This window comes from Eucalyptus grandis, chromosome 7 (assembly GCF_016545825.1).
Source record: "Eucalyptus grandis isolate ANBG69807.140 chromosome 7, ASM1654582v1, whole genome shotgun sequence".
Classification (NCBI taxonomy): Eukaryota; Viridiplantae; Streptophyta; class Magnoliopsida; order Myrtales; family Myrtaceae; genus Eucalyptus; species Eucalyptus grandis.
The window spans coordinates 27,389,938-27,406,646 of record NC_052618.1 but is presented as its reverse complement, the minus strand read 5'-3'; the positions used below and the strand labels follow the sequence as shown (position 1 = coordinate 27,406,646).

Genomic DNA, 16,709 nt, shown 5'->3' with positions numbered 1-16,709 from the left:
CTCACATAATACTTTCTAAGTATATGTACCAAACGGAGAAGACAAAATCAAAGGGCATGTGAGTTAACTGGGTTCCTCCTCATATGGAAAATTATGTGCAAAGAAATTACTTTTTGTATGGATAGGGCGATTTCTAAATGGACATCATGAGCCGACAAGCCATGTGAGTAAATGAAATTACAAAAATGAGTAGTGATTAATGAGGATTGAATATTTAGTGATTAATGAGGATTGAATATTTACACAGATCATTAGATTCATCGCTACGAGACACCTACAAGATAATCAATTAGGATAACTATTAAAATTAGTAAATGTAGAACGAACAGTGAATGCACCTGCATTTTCTTCTCTGATCCCTCTTTTTCTTCTTTCCAATATGATTAAGATCTTTGAAATTGACTTCTCAACCAAACGAACATTATAACCCTAATATCTTATCATTCACACGTCTATCTCATCTCATAGAAATGTAATTAATCTCAAAATCAAACCCTAAGATTATCTTATTACACTCCCACGCGTCTCGACCGTAAATTTCTCAGCCGGTGTCGAAGCAATGATTACAAGTCCGTACAAAAGTAGTAATGGCTCGATAGCTGTGCAGTTCCATCGATTCCCACGATAATCACGGGATATAAAGAAGGTTTAATCAATCTATTTTCTTCCTAACATCAGCTGTAATTAGGTGAGCATGCCTATGGTGTCTTCTTAATCAATGCATTCACATAATAGAAAGTCCCTTACACCGTAGTAAATTAATAGATAAAGAATCATGCTAGGTATATTAAAACCGATCCACAAAGCTTCTGTGCTAATATATAACACAATAAACTCTCATTGGGTGTCGAATATGAATTATATCTATAGTTATTTGCTTATGATCTATCATATTATTTCATATATTGATCTATAACCTCTGTAACCAACCTTAATATTCTAAGGGTCCATTTATTTAAAGGAAAATTGTTTTCGGGAAATTGTTTATTGAGTTTCGACGTTTGAATGACGAAACACTAATCGATTTATGAAAAACTTTATCCATGAACTAAAAACATTAAGTTTAGATTTGGGAAAACAATTTCCTCTCCTAGCAAAAAGAAAATTAATTTTTTTTAAATCAGTAAACAAATGAAAACTAACCACTTTACTTGATATTGATTTTCATTATATATTCTCAGTGAAACAAATGGACCTATGATTATGTTTTGTTTCACACGTAACAGAAACCTCACAATTTTCCTAAGTTATGTAAGCTAGGCTGGGTTGTGGTTCGGTCGACAACATGCATATGTCAGATATTGACTTTGGTGGTGCAAATAATATAGACTGCAAATGTATTGGTAAACTTCCTCTAGCTTCGTGTATATCATGATTGATGGGGAAAATTATTTTTAAGTACGTGTATGCACTCATTTTATAGATCATGCAGGACAAGATGTGGATTGCAAAATATGTACAACGCAAGCTGGATAGCCTGAATCTATAAGACAAAGTAGATAGAAATTTGATCATGCACATCGATCTCTCCAATGCACTCACAACTTTTTAAACATTGTTGTTTATATGTTGAGCTGCACACAACAATCAAAATTTCGATTCGAATAATCACTAAACTTTCCTTTTATCAACAGGAAATGCGGATCAATGTGTTCTTTCAGGTATACAAAATCCACGGCAACGAGTTGAAAACTGAGAAGCAGCTTCAAAAGTTGCAGGCCACGAAGCATTCAAATGTCCTCTTCAAAATGCTAAAGGGTCGAGTAGTGATCCCACCTTCTAATTTCTGAAATGATCAACGCCTCCCTGGTTACTATTTCCACCTCCACCATTACCGATGATCGACTTTAGAGCTGCCGCCAAAGCAGATTGGAAGCTCGGATCGGCAGTGATCGCCTTTGTGGCAGCAGCAATGGATTCCGGTAGCGCTTGTTGGGGAAGGCTCGACATGTTCTTTTGCGTGTAGGACTGATGGTAACTTTCTTGAGCCTGCTTTGCAAGGTCTAGGGCTTGGTTCTTGTTGAAGAGTTGAGAGGTGTTATAGTTCATCAGGCCACCATTTGAGGACCCCCAAGGCAAGGGAAGGGCACTAGACTCGAAGGAATTGTTAAAGCTTAGGCTTGTGGAAGAGAACCTTGTTGAAGGGTATTGTAAAGGAAACCTATTGAACAGAGAGGATGATGAGGAAGATGATAATGGGTTTGACGTGAGATCAAGAGTGATGGTTGGTGTGGATGAGGATGCAAACGATGTGGTAGGCAAATAGAATGGCGATCTTGCTTTGGAAGCTTCCGATTGGTAAAAGCTTAGGCCTTGGAGATTGGCAGCCATGGGTGCCATGGTGAGGCTCGATGAGCCGTGACTGCTAATGTTTTGAGAGGTCGATGAGCCGGATAGAAGCATGTGGGCAGCCGCGGAGGTGGTGGAGGCCATGGCGGTGGCTGACATAGGAAGCGGGTGGTTGTGCGTGCCCTCGTAGGTGGTGACCAAGATGGACATATCCTCGGCACATCTTTGAACCTAAATGATTAGGCCATAATTTAAGTTTAATATGAGTTGAAAAAATGATTGAAAGGATAGGGAAAATAATAGATTATGTTTCATATAAGATTATGAAATGATCTTGATAGATTATAGCTAGATTTAAAGCCATCCTTGATCAGTCATTCAGAGACACAGAAAAATGCTATGGAGGAAGTGGGGACAGAGAGAGAGAGAGAGATAGTTGTGTTAAATTTTATATGAGAGAGTTAATTTGTGTGAGGTCGTGTAAAGCACAAAAATTTAATATGATCTAAGTTAGTTTAATCACGTCTTAATGTAGGTTGGCCTACTGTAGTACATGCATGCATGATAACTCATACCATTTTAGTTATATATAGGCTGGTGCATTTTCGCTTTTAGGTACATTAAGACTTCTTAACTTAGTAAAGTGACCATTAAGTGTCCGATTCATATAAGTTGTTCATCTAATGTATCCATTCGCAATCGAGTGAGGTTAATTATGGTATATGAGTACTATCAGAAGGGACAATTTAAATAAATTATTTGGAATCATTGAGCGAAAAAATCTCCTTATAGTCAATATGGCTAGCTGGTTAAAGGATTGACATATACCTGTTTTCTTACTGGGCAGGATGGCGCAACAGTGCAACGATAATATGCTCGAGGACATGGATTTCCTTTCGCGATCTTTTGCCCATATTTTCTCCATTGACATCCATCGTTCATCTGCAATGGTTAGGAAGCTTTTCTATTAATAGTTTTTTAAATAATGACTTCATTAATGAGATGTTACACATTTGACAAGTTAAATTGATTATCTTCTCTTCTCCTCCAATATGCTTGAGATGAATTAATTTAAATGATACTAACCGTTGGAGTGTCACATCTAGCTCTCACAGAAACCCTAGCCTTTTTCACAGGATTTTGCTGGGAGACTTCATCATCACAACTGGTTCTCATTGTCTTTTTGACTATGCCTGGCGGCCATGTCTCTCCAGCTTCCTCCTTTGCTTCCTCAATACTCGTATCTGGGCTCGGGTTCGGCAACGATTCTGTCGTTCCAGATGTCAACAGTTCCAACTTGTAGTCCAGTCCGAAGCCCAAGCCTTCTTCAAACTTATGATCATTAGTATTGTCTTTCACTTGGGCAAGTGATTTATTCTTATCCTCTAATGATAATTTCTTCGAATCACTTGTTGCTCTTCCTAGGCTGAGAGAGACAAGTTCATCAGATTCCTGATCAATCTCTCGGCAACTCCCCTTGGTGGCATTGGCCGATTTCTTATTGTCATCTTCTTGCTTGACAGCATCGAAGAATTTCATTTGGAGTGTCCGATAGTCTCTCATTATTTGATTCAAATACATCTTCAGTTTCTGGTTCTCCTCTCTTACTTGACTCATTTCAGCTCTCGCAGATTCAAGCTGATGTTGATCTTCCTGCACCAAGTGAATATAAAAAAGATGACAACCGATGAATGACGAAGAGTAAATACAGATAAATCAAATCGATTATCAGGTGATAATAATATCCAGAAACCATACAAAAACTTCACAATCAGCAGTAGCTTGATTAGGAAATTATTGACCGATATTGGATCAATTTTCTGTGGTGTCCAATGTGCAATCGTCTAGTTGCGGAGCATTTTGTTTGTATTAGGGGGTGAACAGAATCAACTAGCGATCAAAGTCATCAGCCGTCATTTTTATCAGGCAATTATGGTCAGCATTAACTGATCAATGATATTGACCGAATCTTCAATACAGGAGAGATCCAAGTCAATGATCTCTGCGGCACATTTTGAACCATGAAGTATCATGCATTAAATTCTCCCTTATTTTTAGTCGTTCAATGCATAAGATAAACAAGTCTGCATCTACCCTTATTCAATCTCCATCTGCGTTTTTCATCAATCCCATCTATTTGTAGCATAATATTTCTGATATCAGGTTTTGTGGTTATGGATTATGCGAGAAAAAAGTTTCCAGATTAAACAAGTCGAACTTTATTTAATTGTTAACTAAACTCTTATAGGGGAACTCAAAAACGAATGATAGGAATCCGTCACTAATCCTTAACGATAATCAAGAATATACATCACTTCTGGAAGTGCAAAGCTGCATATCTTGAATTTGGAATATCTTTATAAGTTTGTGCTTGCACACACTATTGAGATCTATACTTTTACGCAAATATTGGGAAGATACTTCTTTTCATGTGAATTTTATTAGGTAACATCGAGAGAACGGGCACAGTGCAAAATTCTACTTCTTTACATACCTTTCTTCTTGGGGACGAGATCATCTGGTTCGGAGAAGACGGCTTTGAATTTTCGCTTTCTTTTGGTGGCATTTTATTTTTGACCTAAAGATGAAAATTAAAAATAGGTGAAGGATACAAAAGAACGAAGCACGAGATCTCCACTACCGGATAGGTGGTGGTTCATTCTTGAAGCCAAGACATCAAAAAAGAAGAAGCGATTCACTTGAAAAGGATCAAGTACTTAAAAGAATGAACTCTCTTGACTACAAATGGAAAAAATTAGAATTATCTTTACTAAATACACAAGCATTTAATGAGATTCAGGAAAGAAATTCAGATCGGAGATAGTAAAACCAAGGAATATTTGTTGTAATTAAATTGAAGAAATAGAGTGAGAGGAAGAGACATGATTCCATACCTCTTGAACAAGCACCACTTCTCTGCTATACTGTCCACCACCATCATGATGATCAGAATTTTCATCATCAACTCTCTTCTCTTCCTTGACAACATCAACACCTCCATGACCAGACCTTTCAAAAGCATCCTCCATACCTGCTCGTTCTATCTCCTTCTTGTCTTCTTCTTCTTCTTCTTCTCCTCCTCCTTCTGCGTTTTCCTCTCTAGGTTCGACTATAAAATCAACAAGAGCATCCCAGGTAAAGCACGTCCCCCTTCTTCTGTGTATATATATGGCCTGCAGTATTTGACTACAAGCCCAGAAATGAGAAGAAAAGAGTTTCAACTCTTGCCCTCTTGCATAATCAGCACGCCCCCCCCCCCAAACACACAAAACACACGGAAATGTCAACAACTCCCGTCCAATTGTACTAAAAGAAATACTACTGGGTTTTAATAAATAATCTTGTTTTAAATATATTTTCAGTTATTGTTGTAAACAATTGGAAGAATTCAACTTCAACGTTTGAGATAACATGTCAGGGAGAGAGAGAGAGAGAGGTAGGGAGCTTCCAGCCGCAGAGATCGGACCCCACCTAATGTCGAGACAACATCGTTGAAGTTTCTTACATTGCAAAAGTCATAAGTCCTCCCTTTCTTTTTCAACATTGTATTTTCCCTCTCTTTAACAGCAATATTATTTTTTTCATGCTGTCCAATTTCCTTTGTAAATGCCGCACATGAGACAAGTTCATTGATTCTTATGTGGCAACACATCAAGAGAAAAAAAAAAAAAGGAATCGGTACGCGTGCATTCTTTTTAATTCATGCGAAATAAATTACCATGTCAATTTTGCCTTGCACCACGTGCTTCATAGCTAATAGTTGGGATTCAAGTTCCACAAAGATGGTCAACATTGATTTTTCATATGAACATACGTACATGTCTATTTTAGGGGCTTAGTATTCGAAAAGAACTACTCAAATTCATTTATGTGTTTTAGGCTTTTCTTTTTTCCTTTTTGGGAAGGGGGGTGTCCGCAGGCCACGGTCTTCCACCGTTCTAAATTTTGCTTTCCGGGGACCGAAACTGACTATATTAGCAACACCTACAAAGACCGTAGTTTAATCCGAAAGGGCAGGCCGTTTCATTTCATGGAATTCAATATGATAAGGGTCAAACAAGGGTACGATACGTGGGTACTCAGCTTTTGTCGACCTTCGCATTGACTTGTATATTAAAACTGTGTTTTTCAGAAAAAAAAAAAAAAAAAAAAGGATCGAACTCCGATCAGGCGCAGAGGCATCCCGATCCAGTTATGCTGACCCGTCCTTCATGGCAAAGTCATCGGCCAATATAGGAATATAATTTAGTGTTTCTTCAGAATCTAACCTATCATTTTAACTCCATAAAAATCGATAAGATACATCGGGTGCAAGTCTTCATATGGGCAGTCCGTTTAGACTTAGGGAACTTTATATTATCTTTTAAATTCTCCCCAATAGCCAAGATTGATTGCGTGATCCATTGCTCATGCTTATATGTAACAAAGACTTCATTTTTTCATTTTTTTTCAGTTTAGTAAGTTTGGAACGATAAGTAACTAGTTAATGTATAGGTGTGGGAAAGCCACGGATGATGATATCAATCGACAGAAAAATTATCCTAGCATATGTTTTTGTCTAATCTTAGTTCATTTTGATACGCTAATTAACACGTGATTAGAAACATATGAATTTTGTCTATAAGTGATAAACTGGTAAAAGCAACTTTGTGCGGAATTGTTCGCAAACAAAAGATTTATTCGCGTGCAGCGATGTATATAGCATAGTATTTGTTAGGAGTGGACGGTTCCAGATTCCATACATGTTCCACTTAGAACCTGGAACCTACTCATTAAAATAGATTTCTCATGTTTTGAAATCTGGAATCTTTCCCATATACCCTAAACCTTTGAACCTACCCTATCACAGGTTCCAGGGTCGGTTCCAAGGTCTACGAGGTTCCACATAAAACTTTAATTATTACTGTCTGTTGCTACAATTCACTAACCATAAAAACACACGAAAAATATGGACATTAATAAAGTAAAAGTCTAGGTAATAAAATGGAAGCTCAAATTAGTGCTTCTAGAATATATTCTTATCATCAAACGATATAGAATATTGTAAGATTGTGTAAAGATATGAATCAAGAAAAATATTAAAATTTATTCGAGTTCTAGGTTCTAGATTCCAAGTTCCAAGTTCCAAGTTCTTCAACTAAAAATATGGAATTTAGACATTGAAACAAGTTCCTCATTTTTTGAAATCCGGAATTTATCCTGCATATCTTGAAACCCGGAACCTATAAATTCCTACCGGTTGAGTTCTCAGGTTCTAGGTTCTACCTGAAACCATGCTCACCCCTAATATTTGTTACCTTCTTGAGATATAGATGATCATAAGTTCGATCTGTAAAAACGTCGTGGGAGTATAGTCAAATGCTCTAGAAATTTAAGCATTAGAATAAGGCGTGATTTTAATATCTAAATACTTTTAAAAACAAGAAGACGCCACGAAATTTCGCTAGGGAGGAATAACCCTAGCTAGAACTGTGACAATCACAAGACATTGGACATTGACTGATATATTGGGACCAACAAAAAGAAAGAAAGAAATTGACTGATAATGGATGCTAGGTATTTTAGACAACTTCTATATTCAAAGAAATATATACAATCTTTTTCCATTAATGGTCATACATTCTAATGGTCCCCTTGGAATTCCCATTGTTTTCTTGCTGAGGCAATTTTGATAATGTCATCAATGGGTCACATCTGGAGTATTCCAGACAAGCATGTGCCTATCTTTAGGGATGATATCCGCGGAATTGAACATTCTCCATTCCGCGTCCATCAAAATAAGCCAGCCTAACCAAGCTAAATGGGTCGCACATATTGACGGATTGATCCATTGACGGATTGATCCGATTTCCGCCGATCGCGGCCTTAGAAATATTACTAGTTCCAAGACACATCTTGTTCATCGATTGAACGATTATTATCGAAACCCTTCTTTGCGCGGTCATAGCATGTTCTCCCATTGAACGGTTTCTATTGAAGTTTCTACTGCGAGAATTACGTAAAGGTGGAAGTGACCAAAGGATTTGGCTAGAGTTAGACCGCCATGCCTTGATCGTTTATGTGGTTTGGAGGGCCTTGATATTGATGTTCACCTGAATGCTTGAACTTTCGAGTTCAATCCTTTAACCAGTGAAAAAGAAAAGGTGCTTCTGTATGTCCATTGAATCTATAGCCCTCGGGTATTCTTAAATTTAATCTAAGTAAGAATGCTTTATATGAAATGTTTATTCGATATTTCGACACGACTAATCTTGAATGGTTTTGGTGATTAGAAACATATCAGCGTTAAGAAACGCTTTCTAGTGGAAAAGAGCAGAAGTGCATGGAACCTAGGGATAGAGCAGATTTAATAAGAGAATATTATTCAGGGACATGAGCAAACTCTTGCCAGAATTCATGACTTTTTCGCAAGAGACAAGGGCGCAACTATCCTTGGCATCCTCGACGCAGTTGTCGTGCGTGCTTGGGCCAACAATTGATGATGTATGTGGAAAAAGGTTTCAGAGCGAAACGAGACTTGGACCGGACGCGCACATGCCGGTCAGTTTGGCTGAGCAGATCTGGAAGCATGATTATCCTCTCTCTCTTCATCTTACTTTCTCCATTCAAGGTCCACTAGAATAAATTTCATGATCAGGAAAAAAGGCCAAGATTAGTAGCGACATAATGGGCAACTAGTCATCCTATGATTCTTTTTAAGTGTCCTTATCATCTAGATAGACTTTATGAACACGTAAAACTCCTCCGAATTATAACTGAACTCGTTTAGATAAAATCCTTCAATATAACATCAAAATCACGGATTATCTCTATGTAAACAGTACTTTATAAACACTATGCTACATGTCATTCATTTCTTTAGCTTTATAATAGTATCATTTGCCCCAACGCATATATGTCTTAAATCATTATCAAGTGTTTCTTGATACTTACGAGAAAAATGCTACAAAGATTTAAAAAAACGGTTATATATAATAGCGTTAGAGATTCTTACTGGGTTTAAATATGAATCACCTATTGTGAAAATTCTCTTACTATATCTCACACATTGGATAACCATACATTAATTTTCTGAATTGGTTTTCACATACCTACCATTACTATACCCCATATTGTAGGGTGGATCTCGAAAGATATGAAAGAAAGATCTCCGCTTAGCCCTATCCCCTTCTAGGGGTATTTTAGTGATAGGTTCTATAGGAACTGGATGATCCTATTTGGTCAAATATCTAGCGACAAACTCCTATGTTACCTCGAAAGCTCAACCTCCTTTCGTAACAACTTCCTTGGTATGACCTTCACGAAGAATAGAATCTCAATGCGGTGAGAGTCGCACGTATGGTAATGAGGGGGGTTCGCGTCTATACGTGTAGTGTGGTGGTTGGGCCTACCCATTTACTTGGGTTGAATTGAAATAGTATTTGAGAGCACCTCATTTCCTTAGCCAAGTACGCCTGGAGAATAGTCCAAGATTAGGTACAATGCGATCTTCCTGACTTAGTAACACAGAAAGAAAAACAAGGAAAGAAAGTTAGCCCAGTTGAAAAAGAATTCCGTCATCTTCGAGGAATATAGTTGCGATGCCACATAGATGAAGACGACTTGTCTACTTCTATTATACTCGCACAGGATCAAATTCAACGGTGATGAATCGGCATTGCCACATGCCATATAACATTCGCACGACTTAAAAAAACCTTTGTGTTACAGAAATTATTGGCAGATTTCAATCAAGTGACAATAAATAGATCAGCATGGAAGACCTCAAAATGGTCAACGCTTTGTACATGCATCTTACTTGTCGCGGCTTCCAAGCATCATTCGTGTATTCTTTTTTATTCTTAGTCCAGCGATTAAAAGCTTTCACATCTCAAAAGAGCATTACCCTTATTCATTTTTATTTGATCTAATCTACCCTCTTATTATATAATTATTTCTTCTCAAGAAGTCATGGTTAAGAAATGGGTTTCGAGCCAATCATGTCCCCAATTTAAGAATGCAACACAAGAAGACAAAGGCTCAGATATCGTGCGGTCCAATTGCACCGGATTAGAGATTAATTAGGTTAATCTGCATCCTAAATAAATCTCACGAAAGTTTCGATGGCTTTTTCATAGATTCTGAGGTTGCAGAAGTCAAGTTGAGCTTATTCAAATCGAGTTAGTCAACGATTCCGATCAAGCATTTGAATATCGGCTATAATATACATTACAATTCTAGCTTCTCCACACAACTGAGATTCGGTCCCTCCCTCCCTCCCTCCCTTCTCTCTCTCTCTCTCTCTCTCTCTCTCTCTCTCTCTCTCTCTCTCTCTCTCTCTCTCATTCGCGTTAAGTAACGTTGATGCTTTCCAGCTTGCAAGAGTGTGATTATACATCTGAACCTTCTTCTGTAATTTAGCTTCACCAAGAAGACCTTCCATACGCAGTTGGACTCCATGAGAGATGGATAACCTATACGCTTATACAACAATCGGCTCTAAACCCTAAACTATACGTATATGTACTTGATTCTCTCTAGTCTTCAATCCAAAATAATTGAAATTATTCATCCTTTTATTGTAAGATTGTATGGTTTTGGATCTGGGTAAGTTTTTAAAAGGCTTAAGGAAGAAACGAGGGAAAGAACCCTGAGGGGTAGGACTCTCTGCTGTCTTCCTTATTCCCACTCACCCGAGAAGAAAAAGCTGGATGGGAACTTGGGGTGTAAGACGTCTGGACACTGGGATGCTAAAATGAGGAATGTGGCCTGACAGGATTTTGGGTAAACCAGACTACAAGTGGCCCTCATAGATTGGAAACACCCATCGAAGATAGGATGCTAACAAGGTTAACATTAACCTGACCTTGTTAGCAGATGACTTTTTATTTGAAATATTTCGTCATTTCCTTGTAAGAGGGTATAGTTTCCAATTATTTCCTCTTTTTTATATGCATGCAAGTGACAACTTAGACGGCAATAACTTGGGGTAAAGTAAAACCTTGTTTAGAAAATAAAAGAAATGAGACTAAATTTTGTGACACTGCCGAACATAATTAGAATATTCGAGTCACCATCTACTCCTAATCAAAAGGAAGACTTTATACATCAAGAACAGGGAAAGAAAAATCTCAGTGTAGGATTAAAAAAAAATTCGCTAAAGATGAACTAGTCACCTTCCTCAATTTAAAAATACCTCGTTGCGTATAGGTATTATCTCCGGATTTCAAAAGTAGAGCGCAGGAAGTACTTAGAATATTATACGTCAAAGTCAAATTTCAGTCAGATGAAGCACATGATGCGGTACCTAGACACCTTATTTCGCGTTTGGTCGTAGTGTTAAATACACATTTGGGGGCATGGATCTGGTGTTTTCTTTTGGTGAGTCAACTATCTTAATGAGTTCAACCACATATTACTTAACTTCTAATAGATCAAAAATGCAGTGAAACAATGCTAATAATTCTCATATATAGTATATAACAACGCTTTCTCTAAGCTAGGTCGATACTAGTCGACAATTCCTGTTATATGCCTTAATTCCCAAAGAAATATTTTGTACGTACATTTTGTTAAAAATATGATCCATGTACATGTTCTTCAAGGGTCTTTTTTGGGAGGGCTCTCATGAAATTTGCTGTTTTCACAAATAAGCGGAATTTTTATAAATATAAAAAATGAAGATTACAATTTCTTCAAAAATGAAAACTTGCCCATTTTTAGAGAGATACATACTGTCAACACTGTGGCGTGAGTGCAAACGAAATGTTCTGATTTATAATATTCGATGATTTTTTTACCCTCTCTCTCTCTCTCTCTCTCTCTCTCTCTCTCTCTCTCTCTCACTACAAACAGAAATGAAATTAACCATAGTATATAAAATACCGTGGAGATGAGACCAAGTATTGGGTTGGGTCCAAGTCAGCCCCTTATCGAGATACTTGGGCAATAATGACAATTAATTAATTTCATCCCAAGGAACACATTCTCCGTCCACTACATATGACCGAACCTCTTGTCGTTCTGTCTTTTTTTTTTTCTTTTTTTGCCATAAAGAAGTTGCGATTCACATCATCACCTACTAGATGGGAACATGTTGCACCCACATCTGCAAGCGTTATGGCTTGAACATGTCTTCGACCACTGTGGAAAAATTAGCCCAATTGTCGTTTTTTTAACGTATTAATTTGAACACTAGACGGTATCGTACAATGTGTACTTTTTATAATAAAGGGAAAAAATACCAAAAACAAAAATTTTAAACTCATTACATATGTGCCAATTTAGTTATAAGTTTTGATGGGAGAATAGTAACAATCAAAATAATATCAGATTAATGTATCGGAATAGAATAATCTCCTCTTTTATGTAAACCTAATAGGAACCGATATAATAGAGCAAAATAAATATGAAAGACGCAAACACCAAACGATTTTTTTTATATGGAAAACCTCCTTAGTGTGAGGAGATAAAAAAAACCACGGGCCCAGAGTCCATCCAAAAATCTTCACTATCAACACAATCGAGTGAACAAAGTTCTTCTCTAGTAAATACTAGAGGCACATAACAACAAAAACCTCAATAACATCATTTTTGGCAATACACATAAATTTTGTGTTTTGATCAATATATGAAAAACCTAGTGTAGGAGTTTCAAAGAAAAATCAAACCATCCATATTTAAGAAGAGTGCGCTTTGAACAGATTGACAAAATTTCAACTCAATAGGACCACGAATCGACCTCCAATGTCAACTTGATATAAATTAGACTAATCCTCAAATCCTAGATTTTCCGTTTTCTCTTTTTCACTTATTACTGCATCTTTTCTAACTTTTTTGCTGCTATCACTTAGAAGATAATGAGAAACCCTATTTCTCTATATAACTTATCATATAACCTCAAGCCATTTTGGGATTGCTATTCATTGAGCTTCCTTCATATGGGAGTGAACCCATCTAACAAATGTCTCCCTCACGACAATGTGGAGGGATTGATCATCGCCGCTATCAATAGGCAATGTTCAAGCTTCTTTCTTAGTAAAGTCTTCATCATCACATCGGAACCATTATAGTCCGAATGAATTTTTTGATGTTCCAACAACTTCTCATCTAAAACGTCCCTAATCCAATGATATCTAACATCAATGTGTTTCAATCTAAAATGAAAAGATGAATTTTTACCAAGATGAACCACTCTTTGATTATCACAAAATAACGCATAACTCCTTTGTTTGAACCCGAGTACTTCCAAAAACTTGTTCTGCCATAGCTTCTCTTTGTTGGAGAAATCTTCTTGAAGTGTTTTGAAGTTGACAAAACGCTTTCCATCAGTCTAGTCTGAAGGCTTGTAGACTCTGCTATTTAAAGTCTGAAGACCTCCGGACAGCCAGACTCAAGACTCAAAGTCTATCCTCATTGACAGTCTCTAATCCGTTGAAGAAAGGTTATCCAGAACTGGATGTTTCGTTAAGGATTTAACCTTATCAACTGGAGAAGATCTCGTGGCTGGAGAAGACATGACGGAGTCCTTTGATTGATCGAAGATTGACTCGATAAATTGAAGATCCGGCGATTGCCTAAATATTATTGGAAGGTTCTGCTTATGGAAACCGAGATCCTGATTGTATGGGCGAACATGATTGATGGGTTATCAACACGTTCCTTTAATAGCTTGAACAATCTTCCTAATTGATTCCATCCAACGGGTAGATTGGAGGAATTCCTTTGGTAAGTGCCAACGGGTATGATGGCATAAAGGAGTATATAAGGAAGACTGTCTTAGTTGTTCAAGGAGTGCGCGATAGAAGAATTCCAAAGTCCGAAGCTCCTTTTTGTTTAGACAAATCCTTTGAGCGAATACTTGTATACGAAAGAGAGAGTCTATATTTGTGAGAAATCTTGAGGAGGTGTGGTAGAACATCTACACTGTGGAATCAAGGCAAAGCTGTGCTGTAACCTCTCTCTCCAGCCAATAGGCTGTCAGTGAAGAAGAGTGGACGTAGGCTTGATATAAGCCGAACCACTATAAACCGCGTGTTCAATTTTCTCTTCTCTTAGTCTTACTTTGATTATCATTTCCTCCAACTGTCTGGTATTGTGCAATTGTTTAAGAAAAATTCTTTATATACCTATTCACCCCCTCTAGGTACTCATACTAGCAATATCAATTGGTATCAGAGCATGTGTACTTACTTTATTTGAAGTGTTTTACTTCGTAGTAAAAGATCCATGGCTAGTATGCTAGCACCAGGGCTGATGGAAGGGCAAAGCAATACCAGACCACCCTACTTTGATGGAAAGGATTACAACATCCGGAAGAACAAGATGAAAGCTTTCCTACGATCAAAGGATCCTCCGGAATGGGATGTTGTAGAAAAAGGAATTACTCCTACCTTTGCATCGAGTCTATGAAAGAGGAAAAGAAACTGATGAAACCAGCGGAATGTCTCAGGAAGAAATAATTAAGAGACAAGCACTCGATGCAAAAGCAATTTACTCCTTATATTGTGCTTTATCACCAACTAAATATAATAGAATATCTTCTTGTGGTACAGCAAAAGAAGTTTGGGACAGATTGCATATCACCTATGAAGGAACGGATCAGTGAAGGAAACAAGAATCAACATTCTTCTCGGTCAATACGAAGCCTTTAGAATGAAACCAGGAGAATCTATATCTGACATGTTTAGTCGTTTTACAGATATTGTGAATGGTCTTGAAAATCAAGGTCAACCAACTTCTGATCCCATGAAGGTAAACAAGCTACTTTGCGTGGACTCTCCGTGGATTGGAATCACATAAAGACTTCGATAAGAGAGACGCAAAGAATTATGCCACTATCTGTCGACGAGCTAATTGGAACTCTTCAGTCTTATGAAGTGGAACGGATCAATGAAGATGAAGATCCAAAAGATGATATGGACGATGAGCAGCTTGCTCTCATGATAAGAAGATTCAGAAAACTGAATAGAAAATGAAGAAGGTTCAACTCAAAGAAACAAAGCTTTCAAAGACAGCAGACCAAGTACGGTGATGATGAGGAACCAAACAAAGACGTAGTCGCTTTGAATGTAAGAAAAGGGACACATCAGACCCAATTGTCCTCTTCGAAGAAGAAGAGAGGAAAAGCTGAAAAATTTCGAAAAGCTCTCAAAGCCGAAACACGGAGTGATACGAGTGTGAAGAAAGTGATAATGAATATGCCAATCTATGTCGATGGCACAATCGGAGACTCGGAGACGGTGAATTTGAGGCAAGTAATTTTAAAATTCCTGTCAAAGTTTCTAAATACATTGATGAACTATGTTTTAGTCTTAAGACTTCTCTCAAAAGAATTTCCGAACTAAAAAGGAAAACTCAGCTCTAAAACAAAAGGAAAATGTTTTAGTAGAAAGAGTTAAAAGTCTAGACTTGTCTGTTTCCAATCTTAAAGAAAATGAAGATAATATTTTAAAAGAAAATGCTTTTTTAAAAACAGACTTATCAAATATATCAAAGAAATTTTCAATAGGATCTGAAAAACTTGAGAAAATTCTTTCAGCACAAAAACCTTACTTCAATAAGTCCGGTCTAGGTATGTCAGAAGAAACAATTCCCTTTATTGATTTTCCTAAAGTGAAAGAAAGAATTAAGAAAAGACTCTCGAGAGAAGTTTACAAAAATCACTTCAAGAAAGTTTTTGTAAAATATGTAGGTAGAAATGCTCTAAAATGTTCAAAATGCAACAGTCCGGATCACTTTGAAAAAGAGTGTCCTATGGTTTGGAAACCTTGTTAAGAGAATATGGGCTAATCGCTTATGTTACTAACACCAAAGGACCCAAGAAAGTTTGGGTACCAAAGAAAGCTTGAGACTCTTTTTTAAATGCAGGTCACCGTCAAGAAAAAGGTAAAGTGGTATCTTGACGGTGGATGCTCAAGACACATGACGGGAGACTCAAATTGTTTTATAAAGATTGCTCAAGTAAATGGTGGAAAAGTTTCATTTGGAGGAAACAAGAAAGGGAGTATTGTGGGATTTGGAACTGTGAAAATTGGAAATCTCACAATAAGTAATGTTTCCTTAGTGGAATGACTCGATTACAATCTTCTCAGCATTAGTCAATTGTGTGATCTTTTGGTTTCAAGATCTTCTTTCAAGAAGGAATATGTTCGGAATCGTAAAGACTCTACTCAGTCTTTCATGGATCGTAGACATGGAAACATTTATCTTACGGATGTGAAACCAAATGAATCGCAATGTTTTATCTCAATTCAAGACGAAGCAAGCTTATGGCACGAAAGCTTGGTCATGTCAACATGAAGCAATTAGCCAAAATCTCATCAAAGCAGCTTGTTCAAGGACTACCCAAATTACTTTATCAAAAGACTGATCCATGCACTCCATGTATTCTGGGAAAGCAGGTAAGAAATTCATTTAAGCCAATAAATCATGTCTCTACT

The 16,709-nt window shown here is 37.2% G+C and overlaps 1 protein-coding gene across 1 annotated transcript; it reads right to left on the bottom strand.

Moving 5' to 3' along the window:
• Positions 1-1,526: 1,526 nt before the first annotated feature.
• LOC104425964 (WRKY transcription factor 72B) lies at positions 1,527-5,530 on the bottom strand. The gene is made up of 5 exons (XM_010038852.3): positions 5,184-5,530; positions 4,784-4,867; positions 3,376-3,942; positions 3,118-3,231; positions 1,527-2,520 (listed from the first exon to the last, which is right to left on the bottom strand). The coding sequence occupies exons 1-5, from the start codon at positions 5,316-5,318 to the stop codon at positions 1,780-1,782; spliced, it is 1,641 nt and encodes a 546-aa protein (XP_010037154.1). The 5' UTR covers positions 5,319-5,530; the 3' UTR covers positions 1,527-1,779.
• Positions 5,531-16,709: the final 11,179 nt, after the last annotated feature.

Bases quoted from the DNA above. Each gene is read 5' to 3' on its own strand.
- LOC104425964 (XM_010038852.3), bottom strand. From the start codon at position 5,318: ATGGAGGATGCTTTTGAAAGGTCTGGTCATGGAGGTGTTGATGTTGTC. The intron at 4,868-5,183 runs GTATGGAATCAT...TTTCATCTTTAG, and splicing joins AAGTGGTGCTTGTTCAAGAG to GTCAAAAATAAAATGCCACC. The intron at 2,521-3,117 runs GTATATGTCAAT...CTAATCATTTAG, and splicing joins CCTGCCCAGTAAGAAAACAG to GTTCAAAGATGTGCCGAGGA.